Here is a 14,066-nt window from a genome sequence, read left to right as displayed (position 1 = left end):
TTTTAGAAGTTGTTTCTAAATGTGGTTTGCATTCCCAACAGGTGCGCATCATCATTTTTCATATCAGCGATTAGCTTTTGAAGTCTTGTAAATATATACATTTAAAGCAATTAAGTGAGCATCCAAGCAGTGAGAAACATTAATGAAAACACTTCAACTGTGTGCTCTTTAGAAGCTGAAGCTATTGTTCAGGTTAGAAGTAGGTGCTTGAAGAACTTTTGTAATACTTAAAATGTACTTTACAGGGTCATTCATCATAGCAGAGAGATAATATTCAGTAAGTACTCTGAGTACTATTTCTGTTTGTTTTATAGCAATACATATATCAAGAGGTGTGGAATCTGTTTCAGCAAATCAGTGTTAAAGCAAGTTCAGTTGTTTACTCTGCCACAAAAGATTATAAGGATCATGGATACAGGTAAGAATTAAATGCATGCTGGCACTGTGTAGAATATTATTTTCCCTTTCCAGAAACACAGCCCTCTGCTGTTTTTTGTCTATAGTCATATCTGTAACAAGAAAGTAATTTCTTCTTGGTAGTGACAAAATCGTAAACAACAGATCATTCACAGACAAAGCTGACAAATAATTTTTCGTTTAAATAGTGACTGTAGTAGCTTTATTAGAAGAATTACTGGTCAGAATTACGAAGAAAGGACTGAAATTGGAGAAATCTGTATTGAGGGGTTGCTTGTTGATAATTTCTTTTTTCTTTTTTCTCAGACACTGTTCCTTAGCAGTCATTAATGCCCTAGCTAACATTGCTGCTAACATTCAAGGAGAGCACCTTGTGGATGAACTGCTGATGAACTTGCTGGAACTGTTTGTTCAGCTTGGGCTAGAAGGAAAGAGGGCTAGTGAGAGAGCAAGTGAAAAAGGTCCAGCACTGAAAGTAAGATAATTATCTTATGGGTTTTTTTTTTGTTTTTGTTTTTTTTTTTTTTGCAGTTGTATGCAGTAAAACCGCATTTTTACATGTGGGTTTCATGAAATTCCATATCCTAAAACCTAAGAGTGTATTTCTGTCCTGGAATTAGGGTGCAGACTGGTATGTCTTCCAAATGCTGGCTAACCTGAATGTTGTATCTGAGATAAGGCAGTGGTAATTCCTGTTGTACAGCTTCTCTTGAGTTTGTGTTAGCCTTGGTATCACTGTCTGAAGTGTTCAGTTGTCAGAGGTGGAACTTCAGAGAGAACCTGGGAATACTGATCTCTGAATATTTCTTACTTGGAGTGTCTCAAAATTTAGCAGAACTCTGCTCCTAATTTTAGCAGTGCCATAGGATCATAGAAAATCTCAGGTTGGAAGGACCTCAAGAAATCACGTAGTCTAACACTTTTGCTCAAAGTAGTCATCTGTGTTATTCTGTTAGTCCTTTACTATTGTTATGACGGGTGCATCTTAAGCCTTCGAAGATCCTCCACATCAATGCAGGCCTCTAAGTCTAAGCATACCATGGTAACAGAGTGAGCCCTCTCTGGAGGGAAACTGGAGACCTGGTCACAAGAGATATGGAGAAAGGCCTGTCAAGGCCTTTGGCGTGGTCCCTCACTAAATCCTTATCTCCAAATTGGAAAGATGTGGATTTGATGGGTGGACCACCTGGTGGATAACAAGTTATTTGAAAGGCTGAAGACAAAGGGCAGTGACCAATGGTTCTGTGTCCAGATGAAGGCTGGTAATGAGTATTGCCTCCCAGGAGTCTGTCTTGGGACCAGTGCTCTTCAACATCTTTATTAGTGATATCAGTGATGGAATTGAGTGAGGAACCCTCAGCAAGTTTGCTGATGACACCAAGCTGAGTGGTGCGGTTGACACAGTGGAAGGAAGGGGTGCCGTTCAGAGGGACCTCAACAGGTTGAAAAGGTGGGCCTGGGTGAACTTAATGAGGTTCAACACAGCAAAGTGCAAGGTTTTGTACTAGGACTGGAGGAATCCCAGGCATCCTTACAGACTAGGAGCAGCCTTTGAGAGCAGCCCTGCAGAGAAGGACCTGGGGGTGCTGGGGGATGAAGAACTTAACATGAGCCAGCAGTGTGCTTTTGCACCTTGGAAAGCAAATGGTATCCTGGGCTCCAACAGAAGAGGGGTGGCCAGCAGCGACAGGGAGGTGATTGTCCCCCTCTACTCGGCTCTTGTGAGGCCCTATCTGGAGTACTGTGTCCAGGTCTGGAATCCCCAGTACAAGAAAGACAGGGAGCTGTTGGAGAGGGTCCAGAGGAGAGCCACAGAGATGATGAGAGGCTGGAGCACCTCCCCTACGAAGACAGGCTGAGGGAGCTGGGCTTGTTCAGGCTGGAGAAGAGAAGGCTGCGGGGAGACCTCATTGCAGCCTTTCAGAACCTAAAAGGAGCCTACAAACAGGAGGGCGAATTAACTCTTTGAAAGGGTAGATAACTGCAGGACAAATTGAAGGAGGTAGGATTTAGGTTGGATGTCAGGGGGAAGCTCTTTACTATGAGAGTGGTGAGGTGATGGATCAGGCTAGTTAGAGGTTGTTGACGTCCTGCCCATCCCTGGGGGCGTTCAAGGCCAGGTTGGATGGGGCCTTGGGCAGCCTGGTCTAGTATTAAATGGGGAGGTTGGTGGCCCTGCCTGTGGCAGGAGGTGGCTGGAGCTTCATGATCCTTGAGGTCCCTTCCAACCCAGGCCGTTGTCTAATTCTAAGAAAGTTGAGGTGCTCAATGACATCTTCGCCTCAGTCTTTACTGACAGAGGCTCTAGTTGTACCACCCAAGCTGCAGAAAGCACAGGTAAGAGCTGGGAGAAGGAAGTTCTGCCTGCTGTAAGTGAAGATCAGGTTCAAGACCATCTAAAGAACCGGAAGGTGCGCAAGTCCATGGGACACAATTAGATACATCCATGGGTTCTGAGGGAAGTGGTAGATGAAGTTTCCAAGCCCCTCTCCGTCATACTTGAAAGGTCATAGCAGTCTGGAGTTCCTACTGATTGGAAAAGGGTAAACATAAACACCCATTTTCAAAAGGGAAAAAAGGAACACCTACGGAGCTAGAGGCCAGTCAGTTTCACCTCTGTGTCTGGCAAGATCATGGAGTGGATTGTCCTGAAGGCCCTAATAAGGCACATGGAAAATAAAGAGTAGGTGACTGGTGGTTCACCAATATGGCTTTACCAGGGTCAAGTCATGCCTGACAAACATGGTGGCCTTTTATAACGGAGTTGCAGTGTCAGTGCATAAAGGAAGGGCAACTGACATTGTCTACCTGGTTTTGTGCAAGGCTTTTGGTGTTTTGATGCTGTCCCACATGACATCCTGATTGCCAAATTGGAGAAAAATGGATTTGATGAATGGATTAAGGAATTGGCTTCATGGTCACACTCAGATTGTTAAGATCAACGGCTCACTGTCCAGGTGGAGAGTGTAGAGTGGTATTCCTAGGGAACTGATGCTGGGACTGGTGCATCTTTCTGGATGACATGTACTGTGGGATTGAGTACATCCTCAGGAAGTTTGCGAATGACACCAAGCTGAGTGGTGCAGCCTACTTGCTAGAGGGAAGGAATGCCATCCAGAGGAACCTGGACAGGCTTCAGAGGTGGGCCTGTGCCAGCATCATGAAGTTCAACAAGGCCAAGTACAAGGTCCTGCGTGTGGGTTGGGGCAATCCCAAGCAGATACAGGTTGGGTGGAGAATGACTTGAGAATAGTCCTGAGGAAGTAGATTTGGGTGTTTCAGTTGATGAAAGACTCAACATGAGCTGGAAATGTGTGCTTGCAGCCCAGAAGGCCAACTCTATTCTGGGTTGCATTAAGAAATGTGGCCAGCATGTCAAGGGAGGTGATTCTGCTCCTCTTCTCTGCTGCTGTCAGACCCCACCCTCTTCAGTTCTGGAGCCCCCAGCACAAGAAGGACATTGAGCTGTTGAAGCAGGTCCAGAGGAGGGTCACGGAGATGATCAGAGTGCTGAAACACTTCACCTATGAGGATGTGCTGATAGAGCTGGGGCTCTTCAGCCTGGAAAAAAAAAAAAAAAAGGCTCTGAGGAGACCTTACAGTAGCCTTCTAGTTCCTGAAGGGGCACTGCAGGATCATGAAGGAGAGCTGGTTAGGGGCTTCTTATAAGGGTGTGCATCAACAAGATGAGGAGAAATGGCTTTAAGCTGGAAGAGGGGAGACTTAGGCTAGATATTAGGATGAAATTCTTTCTGTGAGGGTGGTGAGGCACTGCAACAGGAGAGGTTGAGGATGCCTCCTTCCTGAAGGTGTTCAAGACCAGGCTGGATGAGGCACTGAACAACCCCCATATATTAGGGGGTTGGAACTAGATGATCTTAAATGTCCCTTCAAACCCAAACCGTTCTATGATTCATTCTGTGATTTAATGTGGGCATTTTTCTTGTGGTTGTTGGATAGCAGAAAAAAGATGATATAATGAATATTTTCCACCTTAGCTCAAGGTGTAGTATCTAATTTTGAAGTTTAGATTCTGGAAGTTTTAATTTAGTTTAGCTCTGAAAGGGGAAACATTTCCTTCAGGAGCCTGCAGGAGGAGGCTGCCCGAAGAATCTTATTGAAAAGGCTTCTGGCTCTCTGCCCAGTGTTGTGGATTTTGAAGGTGCTCTCTTGGCCGCCTTACACACATCCAGCTGAAAGGTTCAGGGTTGTAACTGGCAGTGTATGTTTTAGTGTATGTTTTCATTTGCATAGGTGGTAGGAATGCTTGATGCTTAAAATGTCATCTAGCAAGTATTAGAAATATTTTTGCAGAGGCTTTTGATGATAATTTCCTTCTTCTTTCCCAGGCTTCCAGTAGCGCAGGGAATCTTGGTGTGCTCATTCCTGTTATTGCTGTGGTAAGTACCCAGTTGGGTAGTTGAATAATTTTTCTCATTCGTATCAAGTATCAGTACCTATTGCAAAGTCAAATGGTTTGATAAACAGCTAGTGAACTAGTGTACAAGCAAGCATCCAGTATACAGTAGTATAGCTAATAATTTAACTGTGAATTGCAAAATCACAGAATCACAGAAAAATATCACTAAACATGAATTCAGAGGGATTTGTGGACTAAATAATACCATTTTATACTCTGTGTAACATTTGGTGTGCAGTGTAATAAACAGCACTTAACTAAAGGAAGAGTGTCTAGAGAAGAAATGAAGACCAAAAGATACAAATAAATCTTAGTTTGGCCAAACCAAATCCTAGATTTGCAGAAATGTGTTTATAAATGCCTTGTATTACTATTCAGTAGCTGCTTAATTTTTGAATGAAGTAGCCAATCTTGTGTTGAGATGCATAATCTAATGGGTAGTATTTTTGACTTATCAGTTAAGCGGATGTTAGTGTCATCACTGACTAGAGTGCAAGATCATGCCTTACATAATGGAGACCAAAAAAAAAGAAACATCAGTGTTTGTTAAAGACTTTGTGTAAAAGTTATGGAAATAGTATTGTTTCAAATTTTTATTGATGATGTATTTTTTTTCTAAATATCCAGTGAAAACTGCATTTTTCTTAACTAATGTGACCTTTAAATAGAGTGCCAGAATCTGTAGTAAGAGTTAATGGTTACTTATGGTTGTTGAAGCAAATATTTGACTTTCTTGCACAATGTATGAAGAGCGTGAGTTTTGAACAGTAGCTGATTTGCCGCTGTGCTTGTTCTCTTTCCCTTGAATAATTCTGGTTACTTAGATTGCGAAGACAAAAGGGGAAAATCGGATCCTCCAGCCCATTTTAATCTGATACACAGTTTATATTTGGGGTGTGAATATTTAGTATTTGTATGTAGATAAAAAAGATGAAATGTTTACATGAATTACAACAATTTGTGTAGTGAAACTTCAGTACTAAAAATTATGTTCCCAGTATTGGCTTTTCATTAAGTGCAGTGTAAGCTAGAAATAGAAACAGCTGGGTTTTCATTTGATGTTAATTTCTTTGGCTATTCTGCTAAAAATGACTTCATGTATGCAGCAAATAATTGCTGACATTTGTAATTATTCATCTACCACAGTATGCAATCAGAAAAACACCTTCTAAAGAGCTGCCTTACTACTTAAACTGTTTAAAGGGTTTATTTATGGCTTTTTTTGTAGCTTTTTGTGTTTTTGTAACACGAGGGAAACTTAAAATACAAACATACTTAGATTTACACAATATTTGATATTAGATGTAACAAAAAAAATCACTGGTTTGAGAGATATACGTTTTTAGATGTTAAGATGTGAAGGAAAGTGTATGACATGGACATGTTCAGGGACTTCAGTAGTTTGTATGTGAGGTGTAACTCAGTTCTTGATACCAGGTTGGTAGTAATATTCGACAGAGTGCAGGCAAATCTTCAGTTTTTCAGATGTGAAGCAAGCTTGTTTACAGTCTTAGTGCATGACTGGAAAGGTTTTGTCTGTTGAATTAAGCATGGAAAGTGCATTTGAATTTTTAACAAACATTGTTTTTGATATAAATAACTTTTTGTAGAGAGAATTAAGTGATACTGAGCTGAAAAAAAGAGCGTTTTGCTAGCTGCTCACAATACATAAGGTATTCTAAGGAATTATCTGCTTGCCCTAATTCTGAAATTGTTTATATGGGTGGAGATTAGAGAACTGTGTTGAAACCAACAAAGTCAGACTGGGGGAAGGTAGTGGATCCGTTAGGATTTCATTCCACCAGGACATTTTTGTTCTGCTGATCAGTAAAGCTCATGATTGATGGCATGGTCTGCTGAATGTTAAATAGTGCAAGCAAAAGCAAGAATGCTGGCCACCTACTGTTATTAGAGTATGTAAAAGTATCCAGGAGAGACGTAGATTTCTAATGCCAGTCAGGTACTTAGGATTTTCTTTTTCCTATTTATTATGAATAGGTTCACCAGCAATAAAACTTTAAGATCTGAACTTCAAGAATCCAGATAGTCTTCGTATTTTATTGATTACATTTTATAAAGTGAAGTAAATAAAACACAAAGTTACTTTGAGATATTTCTTAATATACTTGTATTGATACTTCGCACTGCAGACAAATCATCTACTATTGAGTCCATTCACGTAGAACTATTAATAGATGCTATATATATAATATATATATTTTTTTTATACCGGGGCTTTTGTATTAACTAATATGATAAGAAAATTGCCTTTTGTGATACTTCTATGATATATTAATGCGTAATTATACAGCCTGTGTATGAAAGTGTTTTGGTGTTGCTCTGTGCTCTATGGCTTGGCAGGGTTGACAACTCTACCCAAGAACAGAAGGCAACTGGTACGGTGTTCATAGATCAAAAACAAAAAGGGGCGGTCGACAATAAAGCGAATCTGAGTAGAAAGAGGCATGAATCCGACGTTGGTTATTGCTCCAGCTTCTGTGCCTTCCTCATTCACAGTAATTGTGCCTTGATGATTGAACTGTGAAAAATAAAATAAAAAAGGAGGGTCTCAGTATACACCAATGATGTGCTCAAGGCCTTCCCCCCAGCAAAGCTGTGTCCTGCATGTGGCTGCCTTGTGATGCTCCTGCTGGTAGATCCTGTGGGGCAGCAATCATCTGAGCTTGGCTTCTGAGTAGCTCTGTTACTGACTGTCTGATCAACCACAATACTTCTAGTAGATTTGACATCTAATAGAACGTATTTCTTTTGAAAGGAGGAAAAAAAAAAAAAAAAAGAGGATGTGTAGAGAAACCCACAACCCCCCCCCTATCTTCCAAGAAAGACTATGTAAAACAATATTTTGGATGCTTAAACTGTGAATTATTACTATAGTGCTTTGTTTTCAGATTATATTGCTTAATCAGAGAGGAGATGAAGAGAAGGAGAGTTATAAATACTCTGTCAATGGAGACTTTCTCATTTGATACACCACGGTAGTTGCCTTTTTCACTGAACAGTTCTTCTATTCCCATGGATCTTAGAAAACCAATCAAGTTGTAGTTCTTCTCCAGCTTAAATTTAGGCAGAATTACTTCTCTGGTTCTAGAAGAAAGAAAATGCAAAAAAATTGTTGAAGATGTGAATTTGCATAATTTCTTTGCTATGCATTTGTTTTAAATTTAAGGTGCAAATAACACAAGAACTCGTACTGTGCTTTTGCTTTTACAAATCAGGCATTATTAATTTTTAAGCTATGTTCTTTATAATTAATTAACGTACTGTTAGTTTGACATAATACAATGCTTTGCTTTGGTTGTGTGTAGTACGTAGGGTCTGGGCATTTTGATGAGTGATGGGGTATGCTTGTAAGGAACTGTGAAATTTTCTGGGGTTCTAAGCTGGCGATTTGTAGCTTCTGTATAGATTGTATTAAGCTTAAAGCATTCAGCTTAAGTCAAAATGTTATGTTCTAGGCTGCCTACTTTTCCTTGCCAATATGACCAGGAAAGTATTTAAGACTTTAACAAAAAGTATTTTTCAACAGATACCTGTTTGTCATGCTCTTCTGCCATTTTTCCACCACCTGAGGGGTTATTTGCTTTTCTAGTGCTTTCATGCCAGAGAGCTTGTGTGGAAGTACAATCAGCATACTGATGTTCCCCACAAATGGGAGCTGGATCACTCCACAGTCCAGATCAGGGTCTGCAGCAGCTAGGAAGTTCCCTTTAGTCTGCATCATAGGAACTTTTATTGTTTGCTTTTCATTCAGTCGAAAACTTCTCTTGGTTGTCATTTCCACTGGAAACTTATTCTCCCACGTTCCTGGTAATGCAGAAGACAAATAAATAACAAAAAAAAGCAAATATACTTATTTAGAAAAATATTTCCAGAGTAACAGTATACATTATACTTTCATTCATGTGAATTAGAACTTGCTGTAGGTGAATGTTAATTTTAATTAAGCCAGAATCAGGACACAAGTTTTAAAGCAACTTTAATATTTGTCTTTATTTCCAGCTTAATATTTGTCTGATCTTAATTTTCTGAATTACAGAAGTAAAACACAAATTGGGTATGTGAAATGGCTTCATGTGCTCTTTTTTTCCTTAAGGAATCTAGAAATTAAAAAAATATAAATATATGTAAACCACTTGACAGGGCTTTCACCTAACAGTACGGTTGTATTTTTTTTGAGATCTGATATTTGAATCCAGTATGAAGCAGACTGCATCAGGCATGTTATTGATGCATCAAGCTATGTAATAGCTGTTCTCATTTTGCATAATAGTTCAAGGATATTATGCTGAAGGCATTATCTTGATTTAACCAGTCCAAGTCAATGAGTGTACCATCTGAAGACATTCTGAACAGTTTGGGTGTTTACTAGTTAATTGTATGATCCATTTTGATTCGACTTCAACATGCTTGTTGGTCGTCTAATTTATTCCCAAAGAATGCAATTCAACACATTTTGCAGTTGAGAAAACATGATTCAAACCCTGATGGTGAAGCTGTGTAAAGATTTATTTGGTATCCAAAATAATTATTGATTGTGCTTAGAAAGAAAAGAAAAACAAAGGAACAAAACCAACCAGACACACAAACAAAAAAAAGCCAGCAGTTTTTTAAGCGGTACTACTTTATTCTCTTTAGAGCTGTAGCTCTGTGGAAAGCATTCTTAATAGGCAGACAAAGCTAGAATTTTGTAGTGGAGATTGGGCTACTGGTACTTCCTGTTGAAGTTTTAGATTTTAGGTTGTCATTCGCAAGCAAGTATATGGGGAGCATGACTGCAAATGTGTGGATAGACTACAAACTTTATGTCTACTTTGAAACGTTAGATTAAAGTCAATGATTCTGAGCCCCTTAATTTGACTTTTAAATTGACTGTGTGGTAACAAAAAGCCTTGACTTCCATTCTGATGTTTTCTTGATGTGTTAGGAGCAGTCAAAGTGATCATCAGACTGTAGTTATTCTGAAGGGATACATAAAATGGATTACGCTATTCCCAAGCAAATTGCCTCAGCTGTCAGGTGGAAGCACCATCTGGATTTCTTCAAGGAGCAGAATTCACAGGCATGGGACTCAAGCTAGGTAATGACTCCAAGCCATTGTGGGCTGTGGGAGCTTCAGCAGCTCTGTCTCTTAAGGGGTAAGAGCAGTCTATCAGCTCTTCTTAGTAAATGAGGGGAGCTGAAAACTTCCTCTTGGATTCACATTGGCAAGTGCATTTGTCTTGGTATAAAGTACTGTTTCTCCAGTAGGAAGCACGTGGTCTGGGTTTAGCAGAAACCAGTTGGCACTGTGCTGACTTTCTTGACTGTTTAAAGTCTTCCCAGGATGATATTTTGGATTCCATCTAGGTGGTAGAGTCAATCAGTTGTCTTCAGTGGTAAGCTTTTGTCTTGTATTCATGACTAGAGTATCAGAGAAGCAATTTTGAACCTGTTAAATTTTTCAGTCATCAAAAGCTGCTGTGGTCTACCGTGGCTAAAATAACTGACTTATTTTTGGTAGGCGGTATGGAGAATAGGTCTCAGATGTATGCTGGATACCTACTCAAGATAAAACTTGATAACCAAGACCGAATAGTTTCCAGTTAATTGTTGATGGATTTTGCGTAGGAGAAACTTAAGACTTCTTGGTATCTGGAGCTATACTGTTGCTCAATGACTCTTGTACTGAGCCTCTCTGCGTACATGAGAATACTCAAAGGTTTCTTGGCTTTGAAGGCTGAACACAGCTTGTCTGCAGTGATACAAATAGTGTAAATGTTGTAATTCGAAAGATGTGGACAAAACGTCGTATTTCTCAACGAACTATTAAACACACTGGGTACACAAGGAGCAGAACCTGCTTCTGAAAAGTTATTTCACTTGAAATGGAATTACCAGGAGGCTGTACCAGGAGACAGTTACTGTAAGATAAAGGAATGACGCATCTCGATATGGAATTGATTGGTTTTGGTTTTATGAGTTAGAAATTTACTATCTTCAGCAGCAGGTACAGTGGTAATTCAAACAAACAGGACTGGGAAAAAAAAAAAAAAAAAAAAAAAAAAAAAAACCAGGAGTCTTTTTGATATTGATGGCTCAGGAGTTCCAGTGTTAATGTTAATCATGAAAAATAATGCATCTGTTCCACATTGTATAATCTTTTTTTTTTTTTTTCTGTGTAGTCTAATGGATAGTAAATCAACACCTTCGTTATGGCAAGACATTATCGTTAGATACGTATTTAAGGATACAAATATTTTTATTTTGGATGGTACTTTGAAGGTACTTTAGAAATAGGGGATTATTTGGATCTTATGCTTATTGAGAGCTCCAGATCTTTTAAAGAGAAAAGCAACATTATTCAAGGAAGTAATGCCTTACAAACAAATGAAAAAGATGCATTGTGTAAAGCTGGAGGAACACTGTTGGAAAATCAAATGCTAAGAATGCAGAGTGAAGAGAGACCTTGAGTATGTGTTTTCAGGAAGCAGGGATATAATGAGAAAAAGAAACTCCTTTATAGAAAGCAGTATGTTGTACTCAAACTTTGCTGTCTGTGGTATTTGCTATTTTGCTATTTGTGGTAATCTCTCTTTCCCTCCTGATGCGTTACTTTGCTTTTATGTGATTTCATCTTACACAGTCAGTAACAGGTTTTGACGTTTTCCTCAGTTCCTCTTTTGCTTGCACCTCCTGCCTTTTTTTTTGCTCGTTTAATATTGTTCTTTTTTTTTTTTTTTTTTTTTAACTAGATAAAAAGTAAACATAGTGAACTTTCAACCTTAGGCAAATAGCCAAAGTTGAAAATCTTACTAGGGGCTCTAAACTGAAGAGTAAAGAAATAGAAAATAAGAGTTAATATTAAGAGAATATTGTGTGTATATATATTTATTTCTGATTGTTCAGTCTATAGTGAAGCATATAGGAGCTCATAGCAGCAGACAGCCCGTGCTGAATTTCTGAAACACTCCAAGTAGTGAATGTCGTCTTTTTTAATTTTAGAAGAATATTTTGATTATTGTTTTTAGCTCTCTGGATAGACTCATTGACAAGGATCACACTCCGATCACATAAAAATGTACTTTAAGCTAGAAGGTCTTTATAGTCATTCCTTTGAATCCATAGTACTTCAGGAATGTTAAACGTTTTAACTGGAATCAATTTTAGTGAAGTTGATAACCTGAAATGGGACTGAATCTGACTAGTAACTTGCATGTAAGTACTTTCTCACCACCCAAGATTCATGCTTTTCATACAGAGTCCATGCTTTCTGAGGCTGTTCTGCATTCATGTGTTGTTTTTTTAGTCTTGCTTTTGGACTATAAGCATTTGTCTATAACATGTTCTTGCTGTTCTACTACAGTATGCGTTGATTTCAAGGCGTAACTAGAACATCGATGTGCTACGAAGACATGCAAGCTAAGGGGTTAATAATAGCGAGTGTTCTTGATGAGAGAATCAGTTTCAGAATCAGAATTTGTCTATTTTGAGCTACAGAATCTATTTAAGTTTGGTCTGGGATTACTTACCTTTGAAGTAAAGACAGTTAAGAATCATCATAAGCGTTGTGGGGTTTACATTCACAAGAGCTTCCTTTATTAATCCTTTGGTCAACTTCAAGATGCGTTCGTTGGTTTTGGTTATGAAGTTAGGATCTGAAAAATCAGCTGGTTGGGCATCAGCGAAGTAGTATGTTTTCATACTGTTTCTGAAATCATTCAGAATGGAAAAGTCCTTACGAATATAAAGATCGTTGACAGACCTCAGAGTATAACCAAAATTGCGCCTGAAAAGCCGATGAGTGAGTTTCCGAAAGAGGTTGTGGACTGTCATGAGCTCATATTTGGTGCTGGCATTAATGAAGTCTTCAAAACCGAGAACAGATAATACTTCCTGCTGAGTTTGACCCTTCAGACCCAGGGAAATCATAGCCATTGCAGTGGAAATACCAACAGGAGCCATGAGAATATTGTCTGAGGAGTTGGCTTTGTCTGCTACGCTCCGATAAAGGTTGAAGCCAAAGTTCGCATTGAGGATATTAAGACGCTGAATTCTGGTTTTGCCTTGGAAAAGTTCCAGAATATTTCCTTGCTGAATTTCAGAAACTATGTGTGGAGCAGCATCAATAACGTCACTGTAGTCGTCTTCACCCAATATCTTGTCAAGATCTAGATAGTCCTCTTCCTCCTCCTCTTCAGGAATCAAGTCATTGGTGATTGTGTTTTCTCTGTGGAACTCCAGTGGTAGGTCTGGCATATCATAGGTTCCATTTGCGTGTGTATGTGCATCTTTGAGGCTTTCAAAATGGTCACCAAAGTCCTTGATTCCACAAAATGCGGAGGTTATGATGACAGCCAAAGCAAACAAATGAAATAGGAACTTCATTCTGAAAACCTGGAAGACAACGAAGTTGAAAGAAAGAGGGTAATTGGATTTTAATTGTATGTTCCAGAGTTTTAGGTCTTCAATAGATTCTGTCATTCCACAAAGTCTGTAGTTGCTTTATTCAACAGTATTTATCTGTCTTAGGTAGATAGATAAATCTGTTTTACTGGCAATCATTTTTGCTTACATAATGTCTCCATCCTGCTAGATAATTTGTTGAACTCCTCCTGCTTAGGTAATAGTTACTGACATATCTCAGTGATAACAAATTCATTGCCTGAAATGCACTGATCTGTTTATGTGTAAAATACAATTGCTTAAAGTTTACTAACTTCATCACTAAAAATATGAGTTGAAGAGAAGTTGAATGATCTGAGGTTGGTAGGAGGAGGGACTGGGGTCCACTGAAGGAGTTCACCAAAAGACGTCTATCTGCGCTGCATGCTGTTAGTGAGGCTGCAGTGTGTGAAATGCTTAAATGTTCATGCTGGCCTGTTTGTTGCCTTGTGTGTTACGCCATGGGCATGCTCACTTTTTACAACTGTGGTACAACTATCTGCCTCTCCTGTTTGGATTCTTGATTCTGTTTCTTATTTAGTTGTATTTAGTTTCAATTTACTTTTACGTAGCACTGCACAGTATGTAGTGTTGTCTATTTTCTTCATGATGTGAAGTCCTATAAGTTCCTGTTTGCAGCCGTTCTTCCGGTCTTAGTGTTATCCTGATGATAGATTTCTAAGTCCACTTAGTGTATCTATGAATATATTTAAGCAGAACCTGTTTTGTTTTTTTTTTTTTCCCAAAATGGAGTTTCATCTCTTGTTTGTCTCTTAAGCAGAGACCG

General features: G+C 39.0%; 2 protein-coding genes across 3 annotated transcripts in view; one reads left to right on the top strand and one right to left on the bottom strand.

Annotated features, from left to right (window-relative positions):
• The window catches only part of PI4KA (phosphatidylinositol 4-kinase alpha), a 59,248-nt gene that overhangs the window by 15,397 nt on the left and 29,785 nt on the right, over positions 1–14,066 (top strand). For both annotated transcript variants that reach the window (XM_042828983.1, XM_042828984.1), the window contains 3 exons: positions 315–418; positions 724–892; positions 4,767–4,817. In XM_042828983.1, coding sequence (XP_042684917.1) covers positions 315–418; positions 724–892; positions 4,767–4,817 — 324 coding nt within the window. The remainder of the gene's footprint in view (positions 1–314; positions 419–723; positions 893–4,766; positions 4,818–14,066) is intronic.
• Positions 6,868–14,066, bottom strand: part of SERPIND1 (serpin family D member 1) — an 8,398-nt gene continuing 1,199 nt past the window's right edge. The window contains exons 2-5 of the mRNA XM_042828985.1: positions 12,367–13,231; positions 8,389–8,662; positions 7,798–7,942; positions 6,868–7,376 (exon numbers count right to left, since the gene is read on the bottom strand). Coding sequence (XP_042684919.1) covers positions 7,185–7,376; positions 7,798–7,942; positions 8,389–8,662; positions 12,367–13,222 — 1,467 coding nt within the window. The 5' untranslated portion in view covers positions 13,223–13,231 and the 3' untranslated portion in view covers positions 6,868–7,184. The remainder of the gene's footprint in view (positions 7,377–7,797; positions 7,943–8,388; positions 8,663–12,366; positions 13,232–14,066) is intronic.

The sequence above is a fragment of the Centrocercus urophasianus genome, unplaced genomic scaffold (assembly GCF_019232065.1).
Source record: "Centrocercus urophasianus isolate 14NV4802_14NV808 unplaced genomic scaffold, USGS_Curo_1.0 seq_30, whole genome shotgun sequence".
Classification (NCBI taxonomy): domain Eukaryota; kingdom Metazoa; phylum Chordata; class Aves; order Galliformes; family Phasianidae; genus Centrocercus; species Centrocercus urophasianus.
This window is presented reverse-complemented; position numbering and strand designations above follow the sequence as displayed.